General features: G+C 46.6%; 2 protein-coding genes across 3 annotated transcripts; one reads left to right on the top strand and one right to left on the bottom strand.

The window, feature by feature from the left end:
- Nucleotides 1-142: 142 nt before the first annotated feature.
- Nucleotides 143-9794, bottom strand: osgep (O-sialoglycoprotein endopeptidase). Of its 2 annotated transcripts, none has more exons than XM_088645545.1 (12): nucleotides 9734-9794; nucleotides 8269-8391; nucleotides 7256-7375; nucleotides 6444-6619; nucleotides 5647-5742; nucleotides 4792-4841; nucleotides 4289-4367; nucleotides 3558-3623; nucleotides 2803-2893; nucleotides 2191-2266; nucleotides 1446-1544; nucleotides 143-489 (listed from the first exon to the last, which is right to left on the bottom strand). In XM_088645545.1, exons 2-12 carry the CDS (start codon nucleotides 8381-8383, stop codon nucleotides 450-452), a joined length of 1008 nt encoding a protein of 335 aa, XP_088501671.1. In that variant the 5' UTR covers nucleotides 8384-8391; nucleotides 9734-9794; the 3' UTR covers nucleotides 143-449. The 2 variants fall into 2 exon arrangements, with proteins under 2 accessions (XP_088501671.1, XP_088501672.1); XM_088645546.1 differs by lacking the exon at nucleotides 9734-9794 and adding an exon at nucleotides 9671-9692.
- A 218-nt stretch (nucleotides 9795-10012) lies between these two features.
- On the top strand, nucleotides 10013-18141 carry apex1 (apurinic/apyrimidinic endodeoxyribonuclease 1). Its single transcript, XM_088645547.1, has 5 exons — nucleotides 10013-10162; nucleotides 12256-12405; nucleotides 13840-14009; nucleotides 14681-14873; nucleotides 16370-18141. The coding sequence occupies exons 2-5, from the start codon at nucleotides 12342-12344 to the stop codon at nucleotides 16882-16884; spliced, it is 942 nt and encodes a 313-aa protein (XP_088501673.1). The 5' UTR covers nucleotides 10013-10162; nucleotides 12256-12341; the 3' UTR covers nucleotides 16885-18141.
- The last annotated feature ends 1976 nt before the right edge of the window (nucleotides 18142-20117 follow it).

Below are 20117 nucleotides of genomic sequence, written 5' to 3'. Positions count from 1 at the left end.
ATGCACGTTAAGGACACCCTCTCACAAGTGCGCACACAGACTGGGAATGTGGGGGTTTAGTTCAACCCCTTTCTCTGCAGCAGCAGGATGTACAATTCAGATGTTCACTTACTGTCTTCTGAATTAAAATCTGTCAGCATACTAGAAGTATAGTGACTTTATTATGAAAACAGAAAGAGTACTGATACAGCTATTTTCAAACGGTGGCCTTGTTTCCCCAGTTCTTGGGGCTGTGTGGTCAGATATCTCTGCCTTCTTTGGCTGTTTAACCCACCCCACCATGTGGAGTAGCAGTCTCTGTTCACCTCCACAGACACAGGAGGCAACCTGGACCAGCACTGCTTCTTTCCTGAGACTCAGGTCATTCTTTCTGAAAGCCAGCGAGGTCAGGGATTTATCCTTAAATACATGCCGGTCAACCGAAAACGAGATCGCAGGGCCGCCAGCGTCTAGTCCCTCCACGTCACCTCCACCTCGTCTGTCCGGAACCTGTCAATCAGACAAACTCATGTCAATCACCCTCTGTCAATGCAAGGTTCTGATCCCTAAAGCACACGTCACGATTTGTATACATGCGAAACTGGCAGCCTCCCCAGCCCCTGCAGTGTGTAACTGAGAAGTCAGACACAGGGACGTCCCGTGACTTTCCTTACAAGGCAATGCAACAGCAACGCACACACATATGTAAATATATCACGAGAGGCGTCCAACACATAACCCATTATTGCACTTTTAACACCTGTCTGTACACAATGTACAGGCATCTGAAAACATTCCACAACAATTTACAGAGAAAAATTATCTTGGGGGAGAGACCCACCTTATATATTGTAACATATATTTAAAGATGCTTGTTTATTTCAGTGAAAAAGAAATTCCAGCGGTGTTTTTTTCCACAGATCTTCTTGAGAGGACCACATTTTCCATGCAGTCCATTTAAACAGTGTATCAGCTGTGATTTTTGTACTACATTTTTCTCCATTGCAAGTAATTGTGAAAAAATAAGCCTGTAACGGTCATCTGTCTAAATGATATGTTTCCGACAAAAATAACCATAACCACATTTCACTATTCTTTCTGATTTTTGATTCTTTGCGCTCCATCAAAGAAGCCGTCTGTGATTGCTTTTAGTGTTATATATGGTTGTCACCATCTGTAAAATGTGTGAGTAGTAGTTGATACAGCTAACAAAGCGATGGTGCAGGGAAAAGACTTGTTCAATAGGATTTGACTTGGGACCTGCACCGCCCTACGAACAGCCCTGTTTACCCTGCATAAGCAATATTTCAACTACTATGTTCAGATGACAAAATCAGAAAAGGTGACTGAGAAAAGACAAGGATGATGCACAGTGCTCTGAAACCCAGAAGTAACAGCAGGTGTGCCGACAGTGGTGGCATTTGCAACATCAGTCGCAGCAATGGTACTGACAACAGCGGCGCTACCTCTGTGTGATCCAGGAGTCTTTCAGCTCTGTCACCTGTCCCGAGCGGAACATCTCCCAGCCAGCTTGAGCAATCATCGCCCCGTTATCAATACAGAACCTGAAACACAGGCGTCATCGCCCCTTTATCAGTACAGAACCTGAGACACAAGCGCGGTCACCCCATTATCAATACAGAACCTGAGACACAAAAATCACCTCTGCAATATCACTACAGAACCTGTTCTGGTTTGTGGAAGAATGGAACAAGTTACCCATCTATGTTGTTGATGCCAATACCTTGGCTGGAACTTCAGATCAATTATTAGCCATTACCAACTAAATGAGCAAGATGGGCAGAATCATCTTCTCCGACTTCTTGAGACCGAAGATACTTAAAATGCTTCACTGGCGGTCTCTAGTGGCCAACCCATTATTGGGAAAAGTGCAAGCCCCTTCTCTTGTTCACAACCTTTTTTTTTTATCAACACAACACCCTAATAAACACAAAGGCAATGTTCCTAATATGCATTTAAACTATATAATTATTTTTGGTATCTCTTTACCATTATCCACTGCAGGAAATTCAGCCTAAAAAAAACACCTCTGGTCCTTTATTTAAAGAAGAGGTCTTGTGGGCAGCAGGCTGGTCTGGAGCTACTGCACAGCAGACAGAGAGGCCCATGTTCTCCACGCTGCCTCCCCTGCAGGTGAGCACAAACCCCCAGGCTCTGCCCACCGCAGCGGCTACGGTCTCCTGCTCTCACCTCTCGTCCGTGGCAAACAGGCGAGCCCCCCTCTCTGCACACATGACCCCCATCATTTCCTGCAGCCGCAGGTTGCCTGGATCGAGAGAAAGAAAGGGAGCGTGGGAAGAACAGAGGAGCATGATGGGGGGAGAGAGAGACACCCACTAGGAGACTCGTGCGGCCATAGTAAAGAGAGATCTAAATGGCGACCAGATGGACAACGATCGCCGTTTACACTGGCTTTCCATGTTAAAATGCGTGACGGTGTTCTTGTGGTCTCTCTGCTAATTTCTGCAAAAACTCTTGTGCAGCGCCTTGATGTCCTTGCAGCGTGCCATGCTATGTTGCTAGAAGAAAATTACATCTGTGACGAGGCTTTAAAAGTCTAACTTATTAGGATTTCATGCTAACCGTTCTTTGCAAATGAATAAAAAATTACACAGCTGCAACCAAGCCAGGTAAATGTTCACGTCTGGGATGCCTACAATGGTTCGTCCGGTGTCAAAGTTAAATTCGAAATCTCAAATAACCTAAAATGCCGAAGCAGCATTTCAAATCTATGCCTTTCCAAAGTGGCGCCATGCGGCGAGTGTACAATCTGAAAGTGGAGAGCTGACTGGGAATACTCACAGCCCACCCCTCCGACAATCATGACCTCCTGGGAGCCACAGTGAGCCATTGCCCTCTCCGTGATCTCCACCAGCATGGCAAAAACCGTCTCCTGGACAGAGGGGGAGAAAGGGGCAAGGGGAAGAGCAAGGATGAGGATGAGTAGGAGGGAGATCCAGATAATGAGGCAATGAGGGAGAGGGAGGTGCAGAGTGAATGACACTGCATAGCTCCCTACACCACAGCTTGGTCCCTCGTGCCTGATGGTGCAACTGCCTCTGTCTCTCCTGCTTGCACAGCTTCCCGAGAGAGATATGAATCATTTCCTTCATGAGGACGGACCCAGATGTGTTTCTCCTAGGCTGCTGAGGTCTTTATTTTGAAATCATTAAATATTGCACAGACCCAGGAAGTGATGAAGCACATAGATAACAAGGCAGGAAATGGATATAGAGAGGTTAGAGTAAATGTTTAAAGTGTTACGGCATAGTGTTCCATGAACCTTGATCTCTTTTATAAACATCTTCTCCCATTCATTCCTTTCCCCTTTTAAAATCTGACTGGACCCAACATTAGCCTTTATACCTTTCTCCCAATTACCATGTAGCTGTGCTCCTATCTCCAGTTCCTTCACCCTGTCTTCGCAGGAAACTGTGGCGAATCAGTCCTTTGGCTGCAGGATTACTTTACTCTGAGACTTAATTTCCCCTCCTATCCACATGCACAACAAAGTCCCGATTGCCGAAAGGAGAACAAACAGATACGAGCGGACGGACCTGCAGGGAGAAGCAGAGGTCCTCGGCGCTGCACTCGCCCGAGCCCAGCAGCTTGTGCGCCATCTCCTGCAGGACAGGACACTTCCAGTCAGAGCAGGGTCCTACCTACCTCCCTAATTCATAAAAACATCTGCTCACAATATGGGCTCAGGTTGCAAAAAAAAAATACTATTGTTCTAGTTAAAACTTTGAAAACTCAGGTGGACATGCATGGAAGGTATAAACAACAGGCAGGAACTTAAGAGCATAATGTTAGAAATCAGGAGGCCTTTCGGCCTACAGTATGTGGCCCATTTGCTAGTCAGTAGCAGATTGATACTTCAACAACACAGGCAGGCAGATTGTTCCACACTCCCACCACCCTGTGGGTAAAAAAAACAAAACATTTCCTGTTTTCAGGTTTAAATGCACTTATGTTAAAACATAAGAGAAAAGAAAGGAACTGTTAAAGAAGAGTCAATCTTAGCTTATTCTGTAAAATGCCAGCATTGTAACAGACGTTTAAAAGGAAGAATTTATGTGATAGCTGGGACTCCTGTACAGTCCTATTACCTACAGTGCAAAGGAACCTTTTAACAACCTCACTGCAGCATGGTCTGACTTAACAACTTGTCTGTCGTCTCCAGGTAACACAAAGTACAACGGGGCTGCTGGAGAGGTGCTGCCCACGCTACTGGCTGCTCAACAGGAGGTGTGTATTTCACAGCTGTGCGGCCTCTTCCCCTCCTCACCTCAACGAAGGACAGGATCCCCGAGAACGACACATCCATCCCCTTTACTGTGTAGGGCAGCTCCACAAACCGGCTGCTCCTGCCGAGACGCACAGAACAGACAGACGGGGAGAAATAATGAGCTCGAGAACAAGACTGGATCTCTAGAAGTGAAAAAAGGCAGTTTTTAGGAGTTTGGGATTTATCCACTTATCCATCAGCAGTAAGCCCATGAAGTTATTTAGCCAAGTAGCAGGTGCAAGTTGGAATCTGGACCACACACTGCAGACATGGGGGAGAACGTGCAAGCTCCACAATTACAGAGATCCAAGGATACAAGGCAAAATTCGCACCCAGGACCCTGGAGTGTGCAGCCATTATGACCCCCCCCCCACCCCCCACCCTTTGATGCTTCTATAGATATACAGACTGTTTTATATTTGAACTAGACTTTGTTTGGAGACAGAAAAAAGCAAAGAAAATGTTTTGCTGCCCGTGAAGTGACACACGGGCAGAAGACTTACTTTTTAGCCATCTGCTCGATGTTATATCCAGGGCTGGGGTCGTTGGAGATCTGAACACAATGAGAACAGTATCAAGAATGGGAGCCGAGAGAGAAGCAGCCTGCTGGACCGTGCTGTCCCCCCGGCTCTGAAAATCAGATCACCGCTGCTGCTCACAGCACCGTCAGTCTTAAAATATATGGAGAGCATTGCTGTAGAAAGAATGGAGCAATAGCTCTGCACTGTGTGTGTAGCCACAGATTACAGAAAACTGAACGTCAGACTTCCACTGTAACTCTTCCAAAAAGTGAAGGCTGCCAGTGACTGATTATGTTTATAGATTTTGTACTGCATGTCCACCCCATTCTCACAGAGATGACCCTATACCCACAGAGGTAGCTTGAGGATTTACAGATGGGCTCTTCCCATCCCACTCACCTCACTCTCCAAGTTATGTGACATAGTTCACACCTTGCAAAGACACACAGGGGGGGATCAGAGCAGACTGGAAGAGAGGTGCATCCTTCACAGATGTCACCACAAACCCGCAGGGGAAAGTCGACCCCAGCGGACTAATCCCAGCTCTCCTCCCAGTGGCCCACTGCTGGGGGAATCATGGTCACAGTCAGCTAGTGACAAGACCCAGACTCGAACTTATACTGATTGAGCCCTTTCTACTGAAGCCTTCACGGAGCCGACATTTGCTGCTGGTGATTTGATGAGCCGACAGCTTTGCAAAACGTGGCAATTTTTAACAGCTGACTGAAGACAGCACATGTTAACTGGAAGTGTGGGCAGAACGCAAGTCTTCAACTGGCACTACGCTAAGCTCACGCATGCAAGATGCGCTCCAAGAGCAGCTGCCCCGAGTATTACTTTGATGACGCGTGCGAATCTGTCCAGGCAATTTCCCACAGCGATGTCGATGGTCTCCCCGAAGATCCTGTACCTCCGCTCGGAGTATGCGATCACCTGGGACGAGACAGATCATGCCTTATCACATCGCCCACTGTATCTGTACTCTCACACGCGCACAATATGACAGCAAAGGGAAGGCTTCATTGAATTTTATATTCTCCATTTAAGGGATCAAATGTTGACCTCAAGTATTATTTTAAACTAATCAGGTATAAGCAAAATGAAAATGGACAACTAGATTCTGCACCGACAATAGGGAAACACCTCTCGGAAACTGTGCCAAGAATTAATGGCCAAGTCACACTGCTAGGCTTTGTAATGGGATCTTTCCAATTCCAGCTGGCGATTGAGAGTAACTGTGCTCACAGGCTAAGTGTGAACTTTGATGGGCTTATTTGCCAGCTCTGTCCATAAGCTTTTCTCAACCTGTTAGGCATCAGCTCACAGACAGCACTGCTCCACTGCTGAGAGAGCATCCTATCAATGCAAAACACGATTATAAAGAATGTTAGGAGGGTTATATAAATGAACAAACATTTCCCTGCATATTCCCTTTCAGAAACCCACAACAAACCCACTTCCACTGTGTAATGTATACAAACAAACCACAGAACACCAGACAGGCATGAAAAAGTGGGATGTTTCAACCCAAACCAAACTCCTGAGCAGTGACCTGTTGGAGACCTTGTCCTTACTCCTGCTCATGATCATTAATCACCCTCTCGACCCCTGACCTGCGTGTCCCCTCCACTGACCTGTGTGTTGCCCCCACTGACGTACAGCACGGTGGGGTTAGTTGCCCCCGTGATGAGACGCCCCATCTCGATATGACCGATGCAATGATTGACGCCCAGCAGTGGCTTCCCCCACAGCTGGGCTACTGTTCGGGCCACTATCGCCACGGTAACCAGGGGGGCGCCCATCCCGGGCCCTGCAGAGGGAAAAGAAGGATCGAGGGGGAACGAGAAGACAAAGGTTCAATGAGGAAAGAGGAGGTGAGAGACAGGGGGCACAAGGCAGATGAAAAAAGGAATGTGAAATGATATTACTGCAGAAAATAACGTTTGGTTTAATCTGGTCAACGGAACTAATACAGCATGCTAGCTACAGCACCCTGAACTCCCTACAGGAGAGAGAACACTGGGAGAGGAATGGCTTGCTCCCATAATCCCCTGTCAGGGGCTTGCTGCAGCACTGTCCCTGGCAGCACACGCCTGTTCATCTCCAAGAAACCAGGAAAAAGTGAAGCTTATGTGTCCCTGTTGGCATCATTCTGAGCATTCAGAATATTCTTTTGTTTTTTTCAGAGAACAATCAATTTAGTATATTTATATAGCAATTAATTTAGAGGGACAAGAGACCCCAGTGGCAACAGTGCGTGCAGACAGAGAGAAGAAAAGGTAACAGAGATATACCCACATTCCATGGGTAGGTTTATCGAACAAGGACACAGAGACGGATAGAGACAGGGCCGAACAGAGCAGACAGAAGGTGAGGGAACAGAGAGTCTGATCAAAACCGAGCCAGTCAGAGGCTGTCATCCTGCTTAGCCACCCGACAGCCCCACCTTTGGTGTAGGCCACACAGTCGATGTCGGCGGGCGTGAGGCCAGCCTGCTGCAGCGCCTCCTTGAGGACTGTCAGGACAACTCCACGGTGGTGTCTGGCTGTCTCGCTGGGCAGGAACCCTGGGGGTCAACGAGCAGGTAGGTTAAAAAAAAAAAACAATTTTAGCGGTCCATTAGAAATGTTTTAAGCAATCAATCATTTAATATTGCAATGTTTTATTTCCTTTATCGCAATACACTGCAGCTACCCGTAGATCTGATTTACCCATCAACCCACCCATCCATTTTCTAACCCCCTCATGCAATTGAGGGTCACAGGGGAGCCAGAGCAACAGGCACAGGGCTGGGTAGCCCCTGGACGGGACGCCAGTCTATGCAGGGCACAAACAGAAACTGATACAAACACGCACGCACTGGCCCATGCATGCCAGGGCCAGTTTTCCCCAAAGCCACTTTTCCCCAAAGCCACTTAACCTACCAGTGTGTCTGTGCACTGTGGGAGAAAACCGGAGCACCCGGAGGAAACCCATACAAACTAAGGGAGAACACGCAAACTCCACACAGACAGCACCCTAGGCATTGAACTCGGGGCTTCAGAGCTGCGAGGCAGCAATGCTAACCACGGCACCGCCATGCCACCATCTGATTTACCCACAAAAACCAAATACTATACTGAAATGACGGTAACCTCGGGACAAATACATGAATTCAACTTGTTAATAAAAGCTAGTTGGGAAATCATAAGTTCTCCCCTTGTGCGGCAGAGGTTTTAACAACTGATTCTGCCTCTGTTGCAATACCTCCGTCACGAACCCAAATCTGCGATTTAACATAGCATGCTGTTCCAATGCCTCTATACAGCTACAATAATGCTCCCCCCATTGAGGACCCCATTATAAAGATACAGATCAGCTCTGACATTCTGAACATGCTGCTAGCCGGCTGCTCAGTAATATCACCACTGTTTGTTTCTACTTCCAGTGCCCAGTGGTGGAAGATGCCAGTGGACTTGCCTTGCCCCGGGGGGGTGATGTAGGTGCGCCGGGGGTTAGAGAGCACCACTCCATCCCTCACGATCCCCACGCCGATCTTGTTGGCGCTGCCTTCGAACCCAATCACCACCGTCATGGCGGGCCCTAGGGGAGACAGGGAGACAGCACAGCAGTCTCAGTTCTCAGCCTGGTTATGAGGGACCCCCGTCTCTGCTGGGACCTAAATGCCTAGTGCTAATTGACGTCGGCAACTGATCTGCTTTGCTCGTTTAGACATTTTCTGCACTCAGTCCTTGGTTTCTGCAAAACGCTGAAGTGCAATATTTCCAGCAGCTTTAGCCTACAGAACTATGCAGTCTCTTCTCTACTTTCTACGATGAGCAGACAGGTAGGTATGATAATGCATCAAGCTCATCTATAATGAGTGATTATTAAAAGATTAAAGCTCTAATCTTTTGCATTTCAAGTATTGCACCTGGACGAGGGGAGTAATGAAACTGAGGATTTGTCACAAGGTTGATAAAATTCAATTCCTACTAATAATCCTCTTTTCAGGGCAAAAAGAACATTTAAAAACACGCCTAAATTGAAATAATTTTGCTTGAGATTAAAAACCTGTCTGCAGCAAAAACAGAAAACAGAAATTTCCCCGCTATATTCTTACTACAAAGAGCAAATGATGTGCTCCACTGCAATTATGGTTCCACTTGCTGCTGTCCTTTTTCCTGCGGTGTTATGATTCAATTATTATTATTGCTTTTGCTTTGTCAGACTTTCCATCTGCCAGTTTCGAAGTAGTACATATCTCATGCTTGTCATATTTTCGTTATTCCACTATGCACACTCGACCGTCACACTCGAGTTCAGCTCACATACTGTACACACGGCGTTCATGGTTCATCTCTGTGGTTTTCAAGTCAAATCCTAACCGAGCTCCACAAATGTCCCATTCCAGAACGAACGCGTTTCAGTACGATTCCTCAAGAGCGCTACTCAAGGATATTACTGTTGCTGCTACGCACATTTACTGTTCTGTATTCGCACTATATTAATTCTGTCAATACCTGTGCCCCAAGAGGAACCTATAAAGTTATTTTTGAATTTACAATCGCACGGCTCTCCTCAGCAGGACTTATGAAATTTTAAGAGCAGTACTGCAGTTCTTTGCGTAAAATAAACAGCTAAATATTAATAATCGCTTTTTATAATTAATGTTTGTGCGTTGTAAGAATGTGAAAGGTGATTTTAACAGGATCACATACAATAATAACACAATTGGACAATAATAGCCGGTATTTCATTCATCACACGCCATACGGGCACTGCGACTAAGCCAGTTGTATACAACACCAGCTGGTAGAGGAGTACAGAGCAGCACGAAGATAATTCATTTATAATAACGGCAAAAATATGAACAACATACTTCTTGCATCACAACATTTGCGAAAGACGTATAACAACCAAAGCCAAATTACACTCTTCTTACCAACAAGTGTCAACCCCGCAGGACCTCAGCGAAGACCTCGGGGTGTCCGAAATCACGCCAGCTTTAAAACAAAACCAACTAAAACAACAACAACAACAACAACAACAACAGGAATTTGGTTAGTGTTTAGATGTTTCGATACCTTAACACGTATTTAGTATCCTGCAGCGTTCTTCTAAACGAGACACTTTTACCACACGATATATGCTTCAGTGATGTGCAAATGTTTTCTTCCAATACACATATCAATATATTTTATTTTTTAAAGCCAAGCCCGGTTAAGAGTCACTAAAGAATGAAGTAGTTCAGGTGGATAATAATAATCAGGCGAAAATTAAGGCCAGACCCTAGTGTCTCACATGGTGTCCTGCGTGGTGCTGTGCTTTGTTGTGTGAGGCTGTGTACTTGAGCCAGTGGACGACGTGCCGGGTAAGTGGGATTGTAATTACTATTTGTACTCGAGATTGTGATTAGAGGGGTATTCAGGAGTGGGCACGGACTGGTTTATTACAATTGATAAGTAATCCCACTCATTAATCGGAATTGATGACCACTCGCTTTAACGGAAGTGTAATACGGGGAGCGTCGACGAAGTGTTGTCGATTTTTGTAACGCTATTATTAATTTTAAAACAGTGGGCTTGGTAGTTTCTTAGCTTTTGTTTTTGTATTAAAAAGTAACGTTACTATAATACAGAATCAGCTGAAATAAACCGCGCATTACTGTGCTGCGGGTTATATTGGGTGCTCACTACAAGCCCTATCCGATGCCCGGAGCTTTCCTGCCATCCTGGTCTTCATCTTAAACTCTTAAAAGTGCATTCGTCCTCAGATATGCACTTGGGGTGCCAGGGGACTCTGATTGTACGGGTGCATTAAACTTGACGGAGAAGACGGTCCCGCGGTTTTGAGGTCTGCAGTCTCATTTCAGATTGTGCTGCAACGGCCTGGCGCAGGCCTTGTTTCCAGCCTGCTCTCCGTCCGCCTTTCACGGATAATTTGGTGCGACCACGACAATAGATAAGACTTTATTGATCCCGAAGCGAAATTGATGAAATTATTTTAATACAAAAAACAAACACAAAATAACGCGCGGAAATGTGTCTGTTGTATGGATTTTCTTCGGTCCGGTTTGCTTTGTATTTCCGTGTAGATTTTTAGATCTGAAATAAGATATCCTTGGTTAACCAGGGGGCGCTTAGACGCTTTTTTTAACATGGAAACTCCGACATCAACAAATACTGTGCGATACATACATACGTTTACCCACCAGGGATCCATCTGTCACATGTAAATTAATAGGAACATAACGTCACTATTGAGGTCTCTGATTTATGAGCGTGACACGGGAGCCATTGAACTGAGCCGATTAAACTTTAAACGCTTGTGTAAGCGTCTTCCAAACTGTAGGTTGGAAGAAGGTAGTGGTAAAAATAATATATTCTACTCTATGTGGCCCCGTTGATGGTAATAATTCTTTACACTTGTATTGTATTTTTCTGGACACTCGTCATAGAGCTTTACAGGTAGTGGGGACCCCTCTCAGGGACAAACCAGCTCTCAGTGGGGAGGAGAACAGAGTGATTAAGCCAGTTCAGAGATGGGGATTATTAGGAGGTCATGTCTGGTAAAGGCCAGGAGGAAATCTGGCCAGAACAACAGAGTAACACCCCTATTCAGTTTGAGAACCACCCTGGGAGATTTAATGACCACAGAGAGTTAGTCGGTTTTAAGTAGAGCCTTTTTTTCTACAGTATAGTGTCCCGATCACTATACTGGGGTGTTAGGACCCACACAGATGGTGGGGTGACCACCCCCAACTGGCTCCACTAACCTGTAGTCTTTACAAGAAGTGCCCTGTGATTTTTAATGACCACAGAGAGTCAGGGCCTCTGTTTTAAGTCTCATCCGAAGGACGGCATCTTTTTAAGTATAGTGTCCCCATCAGTATGCTGGAGCATTAGGACCCACACAGACTGCAGGGTGAGCGCCCCCTACTGGCCTCTCTAATACATCTTCCAGCAGCAGCCTTGTTTTTCTCAAGAGTCTCCCATCCAGGCACTGACCAGGCTCACATCTGCTGAGCTTCACTGTGCTGCCAGGTGTGAGTTGTAGGGTGATGTAGCTGCTGGCTATATTGTGCTTCATGTTGTGGCATGCTGCAAACCTTCTTTGTTGAAAGTTTCACACAACAATGCCCCATTTGCGCTCCAATTCTGAGAACTTTGCTGTGCTTTTTTTATTTAAAAGAGACTATAAATTTCCAAAGGAAATGTGGCCATTCGATTGGTCTAGCTTCCTTTCTCTTATCTCATTGATCAGAAGGTCTCATCCAGCCGTTTCTTGATAGAAGCCAGAGTGAGCGTCTTGTTCCATGCATCCACCACCTTTGGTGTAAGGACGTGTCTCCTGCTGTCAGTGCTTTCCAATGCCGCTGGGATGATAGAGCCTGCAGCACGTGACCCCAGGAAGGGGTTAGCTGCTCTGGCGGTGGTTACCCATGCTGTTGCTGCTCTGTTCCAGGGGTGAGTGTGTGGATCGCGCGAGGTGGGGGCCTGTGTCTGCGTGTGTGCCTGCGGCGCCTGAGTGGGGACAGACGATCGGCGACGATGTCCAAGAGAGCGAAGAAGAACGTGGAGGCTGCGGGCGACGGGGAGCCAGACAACGGCGCAGGTGTGCAGGGGGGGAAGTGGCTGAATACTGCGCGGGCGAGTCGCTGGGATTGGGCAAACTGCCTCTTTGTAAAGAGCAAGCGAAGGGTGACTCCACGCTGAAAAACGGAAGGAAGAAACAAGACATTTCTTCAGGGGGGACTCCTGAATGTTGTGTTTCTTCTTTCTGGTTTTCCCAGTGAAATTAACCTTCATGGAGCCAGCGCACGTCCACGCAACTCCCCCTTTCTGTGTCTTCCAGAAACAACCAGCAATATCAAGTGTGAGCCACTTCAGATAAAAGCGTCAACCACATAAATTGAATTCGGAATCCTCACGGAATTGTAGAGCCTCTCCTGCCCTCCTTTGGAGTCACCTTAATTATTCTCTCTGTTTGCCTTCCTCTCTCTGTCCCTAGACGTTTATGGCCTCTCTTGCTCTCCCTTTAAGGTCTTTCTCCTATCTCCTCCAACACCCCCCACCACCCCCTGTCTCTCTCCTCGTCTGTGATGGCCCTCCCTCTCTCCCTCTCAATTCAATTCACTTCAAGGTGCTTTATTAGCGTGACCGATGGGTACAATCAGTGTTGCCAAAGCAAATAAAATAATAAAATTAACATGGAACAAAACAAAAAATAGAAGTAAAATAAAATCTACAGACACATTACAGACATTTACAACAAAGACATATTATAAAATATTGACATATACTGTAGGCGGCTGGAGCATTATTGGGAGACAGACTCACTGTTTCTCAGGCTGTGACAGGAGATCACATACTGGGCTGCCAGTTCAACTGAGTTCCCTCCTCCCTCTCCCAGTAGGATTGTCCCTCTCTCCCTCCCTCAGTCCCTCTCTCTGTCGCGGACTCGGTGTATGACGTGTAAGAACACAAAGATTACGGTAGAAAAATCTACCCTTATTGGCAGTCAGTAGCATGGGGATCCCAGGGTCTCATGCAGCTGTTTTATTTAAGTATCAGCTTAGGCCTCACGGTGGATTGGCTTGTTCCAGACTCCCGTAACCTAAAATTGTGTGTGTAAAGTTGTGGAGGTCTGGATTTTCTGCTGACACTTCTATCCGAAATGGCTTACATTTGTACCTACAGGTGTATGCAAAAGGTTGGGCACCTCTAGCCAAATTACAGGTTTTGTCGGTTTTCTAAGTGACAAGAAGTTAACACAGCCTCTGCAGCTAACAAACTTAAACTTGACATATTTCTGCAAATTGTAATGCACAGTTACTATTTATTTGCTGAATTTAACAGATTGCAAAAAAAAAATAAAACCGTAAATGTGGCATGTGCAAAAGTTATAACTGTAGTTATAGAGCTGGACGTTTTCTGGCTGTAGTCCTGATCAGAGGCCCAACGGCACCATCTCCACCTGGGATTTGAACCCACAGCCTGTGACTGACAAGCCCAGAGTTTTAACCTCCCTGTCTCCTCGCCGGTCCAGCCCCCGAGGCCAAGCGCAGCAAGAAGTCGGGGAAGGAGCCAGAGGCGCCCGTCCTGTACGAGGACTCCCCGGACCGGCTGACCAGCGAGGACGGCCGCCCGTCCAGCCTCAAGATCAGCTCGTGGAATGTTGATGGGCTGCGGGCCTGGGTGAAGAAGAAGGGCTTGGAGGTGAGGGTCCCCCACCCCCCGCGCGAGCCCGTGATGGGAGAGAGGTCGGCGAGAGCGGCGGGCGCACAAGTCCGTGACCCCGGGGGGTTCGTGTGCACGTGCACGCGTGACGCAGCACAGCGCCAGACACGTCTCCGCCCTGTCGGCAGAGTCAGTTTCCTGTGCTGCATCATCTGATGCGTGTGCGATTTTGGAACGGGTGCTTGTATACTTTATTCTCTAGCTCAACACACGCTGGTGTCTCCATCCTGGATGTTTGAGGAACACGGCTCCTGCAATCAAGATATACGTGACACAAAATAATATGAATCAGATAGGTTTTTCTCCAGAAAGGGAAGGCTTCTTAGGTTAAAAACCCCCTGTTCTGCCACTGTCCGTTCTGGTCTAGTAGGATCAGTCTTGACATGGGCTGTGATTATACTGACCACAGCAGTCTGAGGCAACCTGTAGGTCAGACACTGACGCACTGTCTGATGATCCACTCTGCACCCTTACTCCTTGTGATGTAGTGAGAAGTGGCTCACTAAGGAAACCCCCATCTTGGCTCAAAAACCCCATCCCAGTGGCGTGGCCTTGAGCCAAAATGGCCGCCTCCTCACAGTGCCACTTCTCGTTTCATCTTGCTTTGCCACCACTTCCTCTCCCCGTGCTTACTCCCCTCTCTATTGCAGTGGGTGCGCGAGGAAGACCCCGACATGCTTTGCCTGCAGGAGACCAAGTGTGCGGAGAAGTCTCTCCCGGCGGAGATCACCGACATGCCAGAGTACCCACACAAGTACTGGTCTGGCTCCGAAGACAAGGGGGGGTACAGCGGGGTGGCCATGCTCTGCAAGACCAAGCCTCTGAACGTCACCTATGGCATTGGTGAGCCTGCTCAAACACTCTCTCTGGGGGGCACCCCTCGCCCCCTGTAAGATTCACTTTCCATCAGCAAACAACAAACACATCATAATTAACACAACAGTATTAACAGAAGAAAATAGATGTACCCAGACATCACAGCAAATGGACCATAAAAATGATCGAAAGTGACAGAAAGACCCTGCAGTTCTCTGATACAGCGGAGGTCACGTTTATTATATTGATCCCACCCTGTTAGTAGGTTGGGACAGTGGCACCTGAAGAAGGCTTCATAGCCGAAACGTTGTGTTTTCTCTCTTCTCTTTTTAGCATTGAATAAACCTATAATTTATTTGGGCCAAATGGAACCTTCTGGTTTCCATTCCAGCCGGTCCATTAATCACAGGTTCTGATTGGTGACTGGTTGGCTTCCTTGTTTAGACTTTTATATGCACATCTAGGCCATGTTAAAGCTAAAGCTATGGCCATGTTAAAGCCAGGACTGGAACTGGGAATCGCTGGAATGGAAGAGCATAATATAATAATAATAGTCATAAAAAACATTTATATTTTTATGGAGCACCTTTAAACATGGCTTCTCAAAGTGCTTTGCAGAATGAGAACAACAAAAACAAAATACACAAGATACGCACAATGAAAATACACAATGAAAGGAGACGGTAGATGGGGGCACTGAACACAGTAAGACCAGAGGGAAAAATAACAGAACCAGTTAAGTAAAGGCCCTTCTAAAGAAGAAGGTTTTGAGTCTAGATTTGAAAGAGTTTAGGGAAGGTGCTTTTGGCCATAACAGGAGAAGGCCCTATCACCCATAGAGTGTAGACGGGTTTGGGGGACAGATAGGAGACCAAAATTAGTGGAGTGAAGGTTGTGAGACAGGAAGTAGGATGACAGTAGCTCAGACAGGTACTGAGGTGCCAAGCCATGCAGAGCCTTATAGGTGAGAATGAGGGTTTTGAAGTCAACATGAAAGCTGACAGGAAGCCAGTGCAAGGACTCCAGGATAGGAGTAATGTGATCACTTGCACTAGACTTGGTCAGGATTCTGGCTGCCAAATTTTGGACATACAATTTTGGAGTTCATTCAATGTGGATTTAGAAACCCCCGTGAGTAGAATGTTACGGTAGTCAATTTGAGAGAAGATAAACGTGTTGATCAGCATTTCAGCAACAGAAACTGATAACATGAGATGTAGTCTGGCGATATTTCAGAGGTGAGAGAATGATGTTTTGACAATACGTTGCACATTTGGGTCGAATGTCAAACCACCCCCGAGCTTTTCAGTTTAGACTAAAGCTCAAGTACAATACCATCCACAGATAGGGTTACAGCATTGGCTTTACAGAGTTGAAGGGGGGTGCCAATAAGCATGACTTCAGTCTTGTCACAGTTTAGATGAAGGCAATTTGGAGTCACCCATGTTGGCTCAGGGAGTCGCCCTGGTGTGTGCCCGATGTGTGCTCACTCCGGCATCGTCCTCCTCTCTTCCCTCTCGCAGGTAAGGAGGAGCATGACAAGGAGGGGCGCGTGATCACTGCCGAATTCCCCTCCTTCTTCCTGGTGACCGCCTACGTCCCCAACGCGGGCCGCGGGCTGGTGCGGCTCGACTACCGCAAGACCTGGGACGTGGATTTCCGGGCCTACCTGAAGGGGCTGGACCAGCGCAAGCCCCTGGTGCTGTGCGGGGACCTCAACGTGGCGCACCAGGAGATCGACCTGCGCAACCCCAAGACCAACCGCAAGAACGCAGGCTTCACCGCCGAGGAGCGGCAGGGCTTCACCGACCTGCTGGAGCAGGACTTCGTGGACAGCTTCCGGCACCTGTACCCCGAGCGCCCGCACGCCTACACCTTCTGGACCTACATGATGAACGCCCGCGCCAAGAACGTGGGCTGGCGGCTCGACTACTTCGTGCTGTCGAGCGCCCTTCTGCCCAGCCTGTGCGACAGCAAGATCCGCAACAAGGCCATGGGCAGCGACCACTGCCCCATCACCCTCCTGCTGGCTGTCTAGATGCCCCCCTCTGACTGCCCTGGTGTCTGTGTGCCTCCTCAAACCTACCCCGTTTCTTGCTTCTCTTTAATTACCTGTCATTTCGACAAGACACTAAACCTGGCCCTCTAAATACCCCCTTATTTCCCTGTTGTCCTGTGCTTAAGCTTTCATTTACCTCAGATGCTCACAGCCTACAGACACAGGATAGGGTGTTATGGCCTGTCTTTCTGGCTTCTTTCTTGCTGTCTCAGCAGGCCAGTGATGTTCACATATTGGCTGTCACGTGAGAGCTCAACTCACATGGTGCTGAATGTCGGGGGCAGAGTCATTTTTGAACCAACATCATTTCCCTAGTGTATTGTTGGCCAATGGCTCTTCGAAACTGGATATTTGCAATGCTAAGTGCCCCAACCCTCCCCCCCGCGCACTGCATCCTATTGAAATAAGCTGTGAAAGAGGGGGCACACAGTTGGCAGGAGGGTTGTGCGTTTCTGGGCTGATTTAAACCGGCTGTATGCCCATCTCTGCCAGCCCAGTGTAGTGTTCTACCCTCTTTCACTTTCCGAAGTGATTTTACTTTATTGCTGTACCAATTTACTTTATTGGGATGTGTTCAGACCTTTTTCATGTAAACGGTTAGCTGTGACGATGTGTGGTGTGCTGATGTAATTGTAGGGCCTCCTGCCTGATTTTCCCCATTGCTGCATCCCTCCTTGCTTTTATCTTCAGCAGTGAAGACGCTCTGCCCAGAAGAAAAAGCAGGAAAAACGTAGTCTGTTTCATCTGTACTTTTAGGCACCTGGAGCTGAGGGTTGTTTTATTCAGTAGTTCCTTTTAAAAGCCGATGAATCTTTCGTTTCTGATTTTGTTGCGATGTGCTGTAGGCGTTTTCTTTTTGTTCGGTATTTGCGATAAGCCGAAGCTGATTTTGAAACCGAAGAGCAGGTGAACATAGTTGTACCAGCAGTGGTGCAGTGCAGGGGGCATGGTGGCTGACAAAGGTCAGGCTCTCAGAGCTGTGTGGAGCTGTGGAGACCTGGCGTGCGAGGAGCTGCATGTGCTCCGTCCTGCCAGTCTGTCCCCTGGCCAGCTGTTGTCACAGGTGCTGGGCAACTCCGTCTTCCTACAGGTCAGGAGGACGAGACCTGCCGATACATTTCTGCCTCCCGTGTCTATCGATAAGCTTTCATTTTTAATTACTTTTCTTTTCAAAGCGTTTTATAGATGTTAAACCTGGTCCTGTGTTTCAAAATAAAGTTTAGTTTTTAATACTGATGAGTCTGTCCAGGTTCTTTGTTGTTTCCCATGCTGTTATAACTGGAGCCTTCGCAGTTCTTCAGCAACACTGGTTATAGGCAAGAGGAGGCCATGCAGCCCCTCTTGTCTGCTTGGTGGTTTATAGCTGATCTGAGGATCCCTCTCAGCTGTGTTTTGAGGGAGCCAGGGTATGGGCTTCAACTACATAACCGTTCCAGACTCCCACGGCCCTTTAGTTCGTGTAGTTATGCTTCCACATAGTTCCTACCTGTGACCTCTGGTTCATGTTTACTGTGTAGTCTGAAGAAGTCCACAAGGTTGACCTGCTCATAGTCAGTCCAGTAGAACAAAGGGCTTGTTCAATGAAGGAACAAATCTTAATCTTTCTCTGGTCTTTTAAGGGTTGAAAGCTCTTCAGTTTTCTGCCTAGTGTTCGGTTAATTAATTTAACAAATCACATGTTGAATTGACTACACTTTAGCTCTTCCAGAGCTTTACAAAGTGCAATTTAATAGCTTCCTATAATAAACCCTGTTAGATAGGGGCTCTCCAGGAGTAAGCCTGGGGACCACTGGTCTCCCTGGACAAAAACATCTTCTAAGCAAATAAATAAAAATAGCCTTAGACATTTTCATCACTGAATATATATTTATAGAAATTATATATACAGTACATGAAGTCAGGAAGAATAATTAATATCCATTATTCCTTCTTTTGATCACATATGTCCTCCAGGGTCTGAATTCAGCTCCTGCCTGTACGGATTGTGAAGACAATTCAGATTAAACTCCACAGCAATTATGTGCTGTAGTATCTCCTGCGTTTTTAATTCACACTTTGACAACATATCCTGCTTTGTGAAAAAATGGAAATCATGGCCGTATCCAGAAAAATCACTCTGAAGATGTTTAGTCAGTATATTGAATTCAAGCTTGTACTAATTAGTAAACAGTGGAAGCACTCTTATTTAAGGTTCATAAGCTTCATTTTTGTGTGTCATCTTGTTTATAGCACTACAAAATAATATTTAGAAAATAATATCTGTAGCCTCACCTTTACCTCCAACCCGCTGCCCAACCCCAATCCAAAGCACAACCCAACAGCTGCATACCCCTGTATATCTTTGCTCAGCATAGGTCTGCATACAGGCCAAATTCATAAATCTAAAATTCTCAAACCTTTCCCTTCCTTTAACTCATCCCCTACCTGTCCCCTCAGCTAGGCCTAACCTGAACTGTACTACCTAACCCAAATTCACACCCCACACTTAAAACATTTATCTTAATTCTCTTAAATATGTCAGTGACGGACTATTGTTTCTACCCTTAAAAATCAGAGCCCCCCTTTAAAACATTTTCTGGGTTTTCTGAGGTTGAGACTTGAGAGAGTATGAAGAAAGAAAGAGATACAGGGTCTTATTATTCATTAATTCACTTTGTACTGAAGTTATATGTTATTATTTATTGAAAGTACAGTATGTAATAACATTTAACCCATAACGAATGTCAACATTACTGTAAGGTGCAAAGGAACAAGGTTTATTCCATGCAGGTGTGAGGTTTCTTCTTCAGGTGTCAGGTTGTTTCCCCTCTCCCCTCACACCTGAAGAACGTCGCGTTTCTTTTCTTTTCTTATCAGCATGGAATAGACCTTTACTTGTTCCTTTGCAGCCTTCGCATGCTGACGCAGCTCCCTACTTGAGTTTACTGTAGCGTAGAAACCATCTCTCATTTGTCTCTTTCAATAAGCAGTAGTGCTTTGGTCAGATGAAGATCCCAAGTGTCTGTTAGAATTGGCCACAAGATGTCCTCCCAGTCCAACTGTTTATTCAGTACTTTTCACTACTTTTCGGGGCTGGAGGTGACCCAAGTAGTGCAACTAATGTTTTGAACCGGAGAGGTCAGGAGCCACAGCTGTGGATTTAATACATTGGAAACGCAAAAGTTTGAATGGTTAGATTGTGCTCTAACACTGTCTTTTCATAGACTTTTTTC

Source organism: Lepisosteus platostomus, chromosome 9 (genome assembly GCF_059453375.1).
Source record: "Lepisosteus platostomus isolate fLepPlt1 chromosome 9, fLepPlt1.hap1, whole genome shotgun sequence".
Taxonomy (NCBI): domain Eukaryota; kingdom Metazoa; phylum Chordata; class Actinopteri; order Semionotiformes; family Lepisosteidae; genus Lepisosteus; species Lepisosteus platostomus.
Note: the sequence above shows the minus strand (reverse complement) of the source record. Positions and strands in the feature narration are given on the sequence as shown.

Bases quoted from the DNA above. Each gene is read 5' to 3' on its own strand.
- osgep (XM_088645545.1), bottom strand. From the start codon at position 8,383: ATGACGGTGGTGATTGGGTTCGAAGGCAGCGCCAACAAGATCGGCGTG. The intron at 6,620-7,255 runs GTGGGGCTGTCG...TTCCCTCTGCAG, and splicing joins CTGTGTGGCCTACACCAAAG to GGCCCGGGATGGGCGCCCCC. The intron at 5,743-6,443 runs GTCAGTGGAGGG...GTCTCGTCCCAG, and splicing joins TCAGTGGGGGCAACACACAG to GTGATCGCATACTCCGAGCG.
- apex1 (XM_088645547.1), top strand. From the start codon at position 12,342: ATGTCCAAGAGAGCGAAGAAGAACGTGGAGGCTGCGGGCGACGGGGAG. The intron at 14,010-14,680 runs GTGAGGGTCCCC...TCTCTATTGCAG, and splicing joins TGAAGAAGAAGGGCTTGGAG to TGGGTGCGCGAGGAAGACCC. The intron at 14,874-16,369 runs GTGAGCCTGCTC...TCCCTCTCGCAG, and splicing joins GAACGTCACCTATGGCATTG to GTAAGGAGGAGCATGACAAG.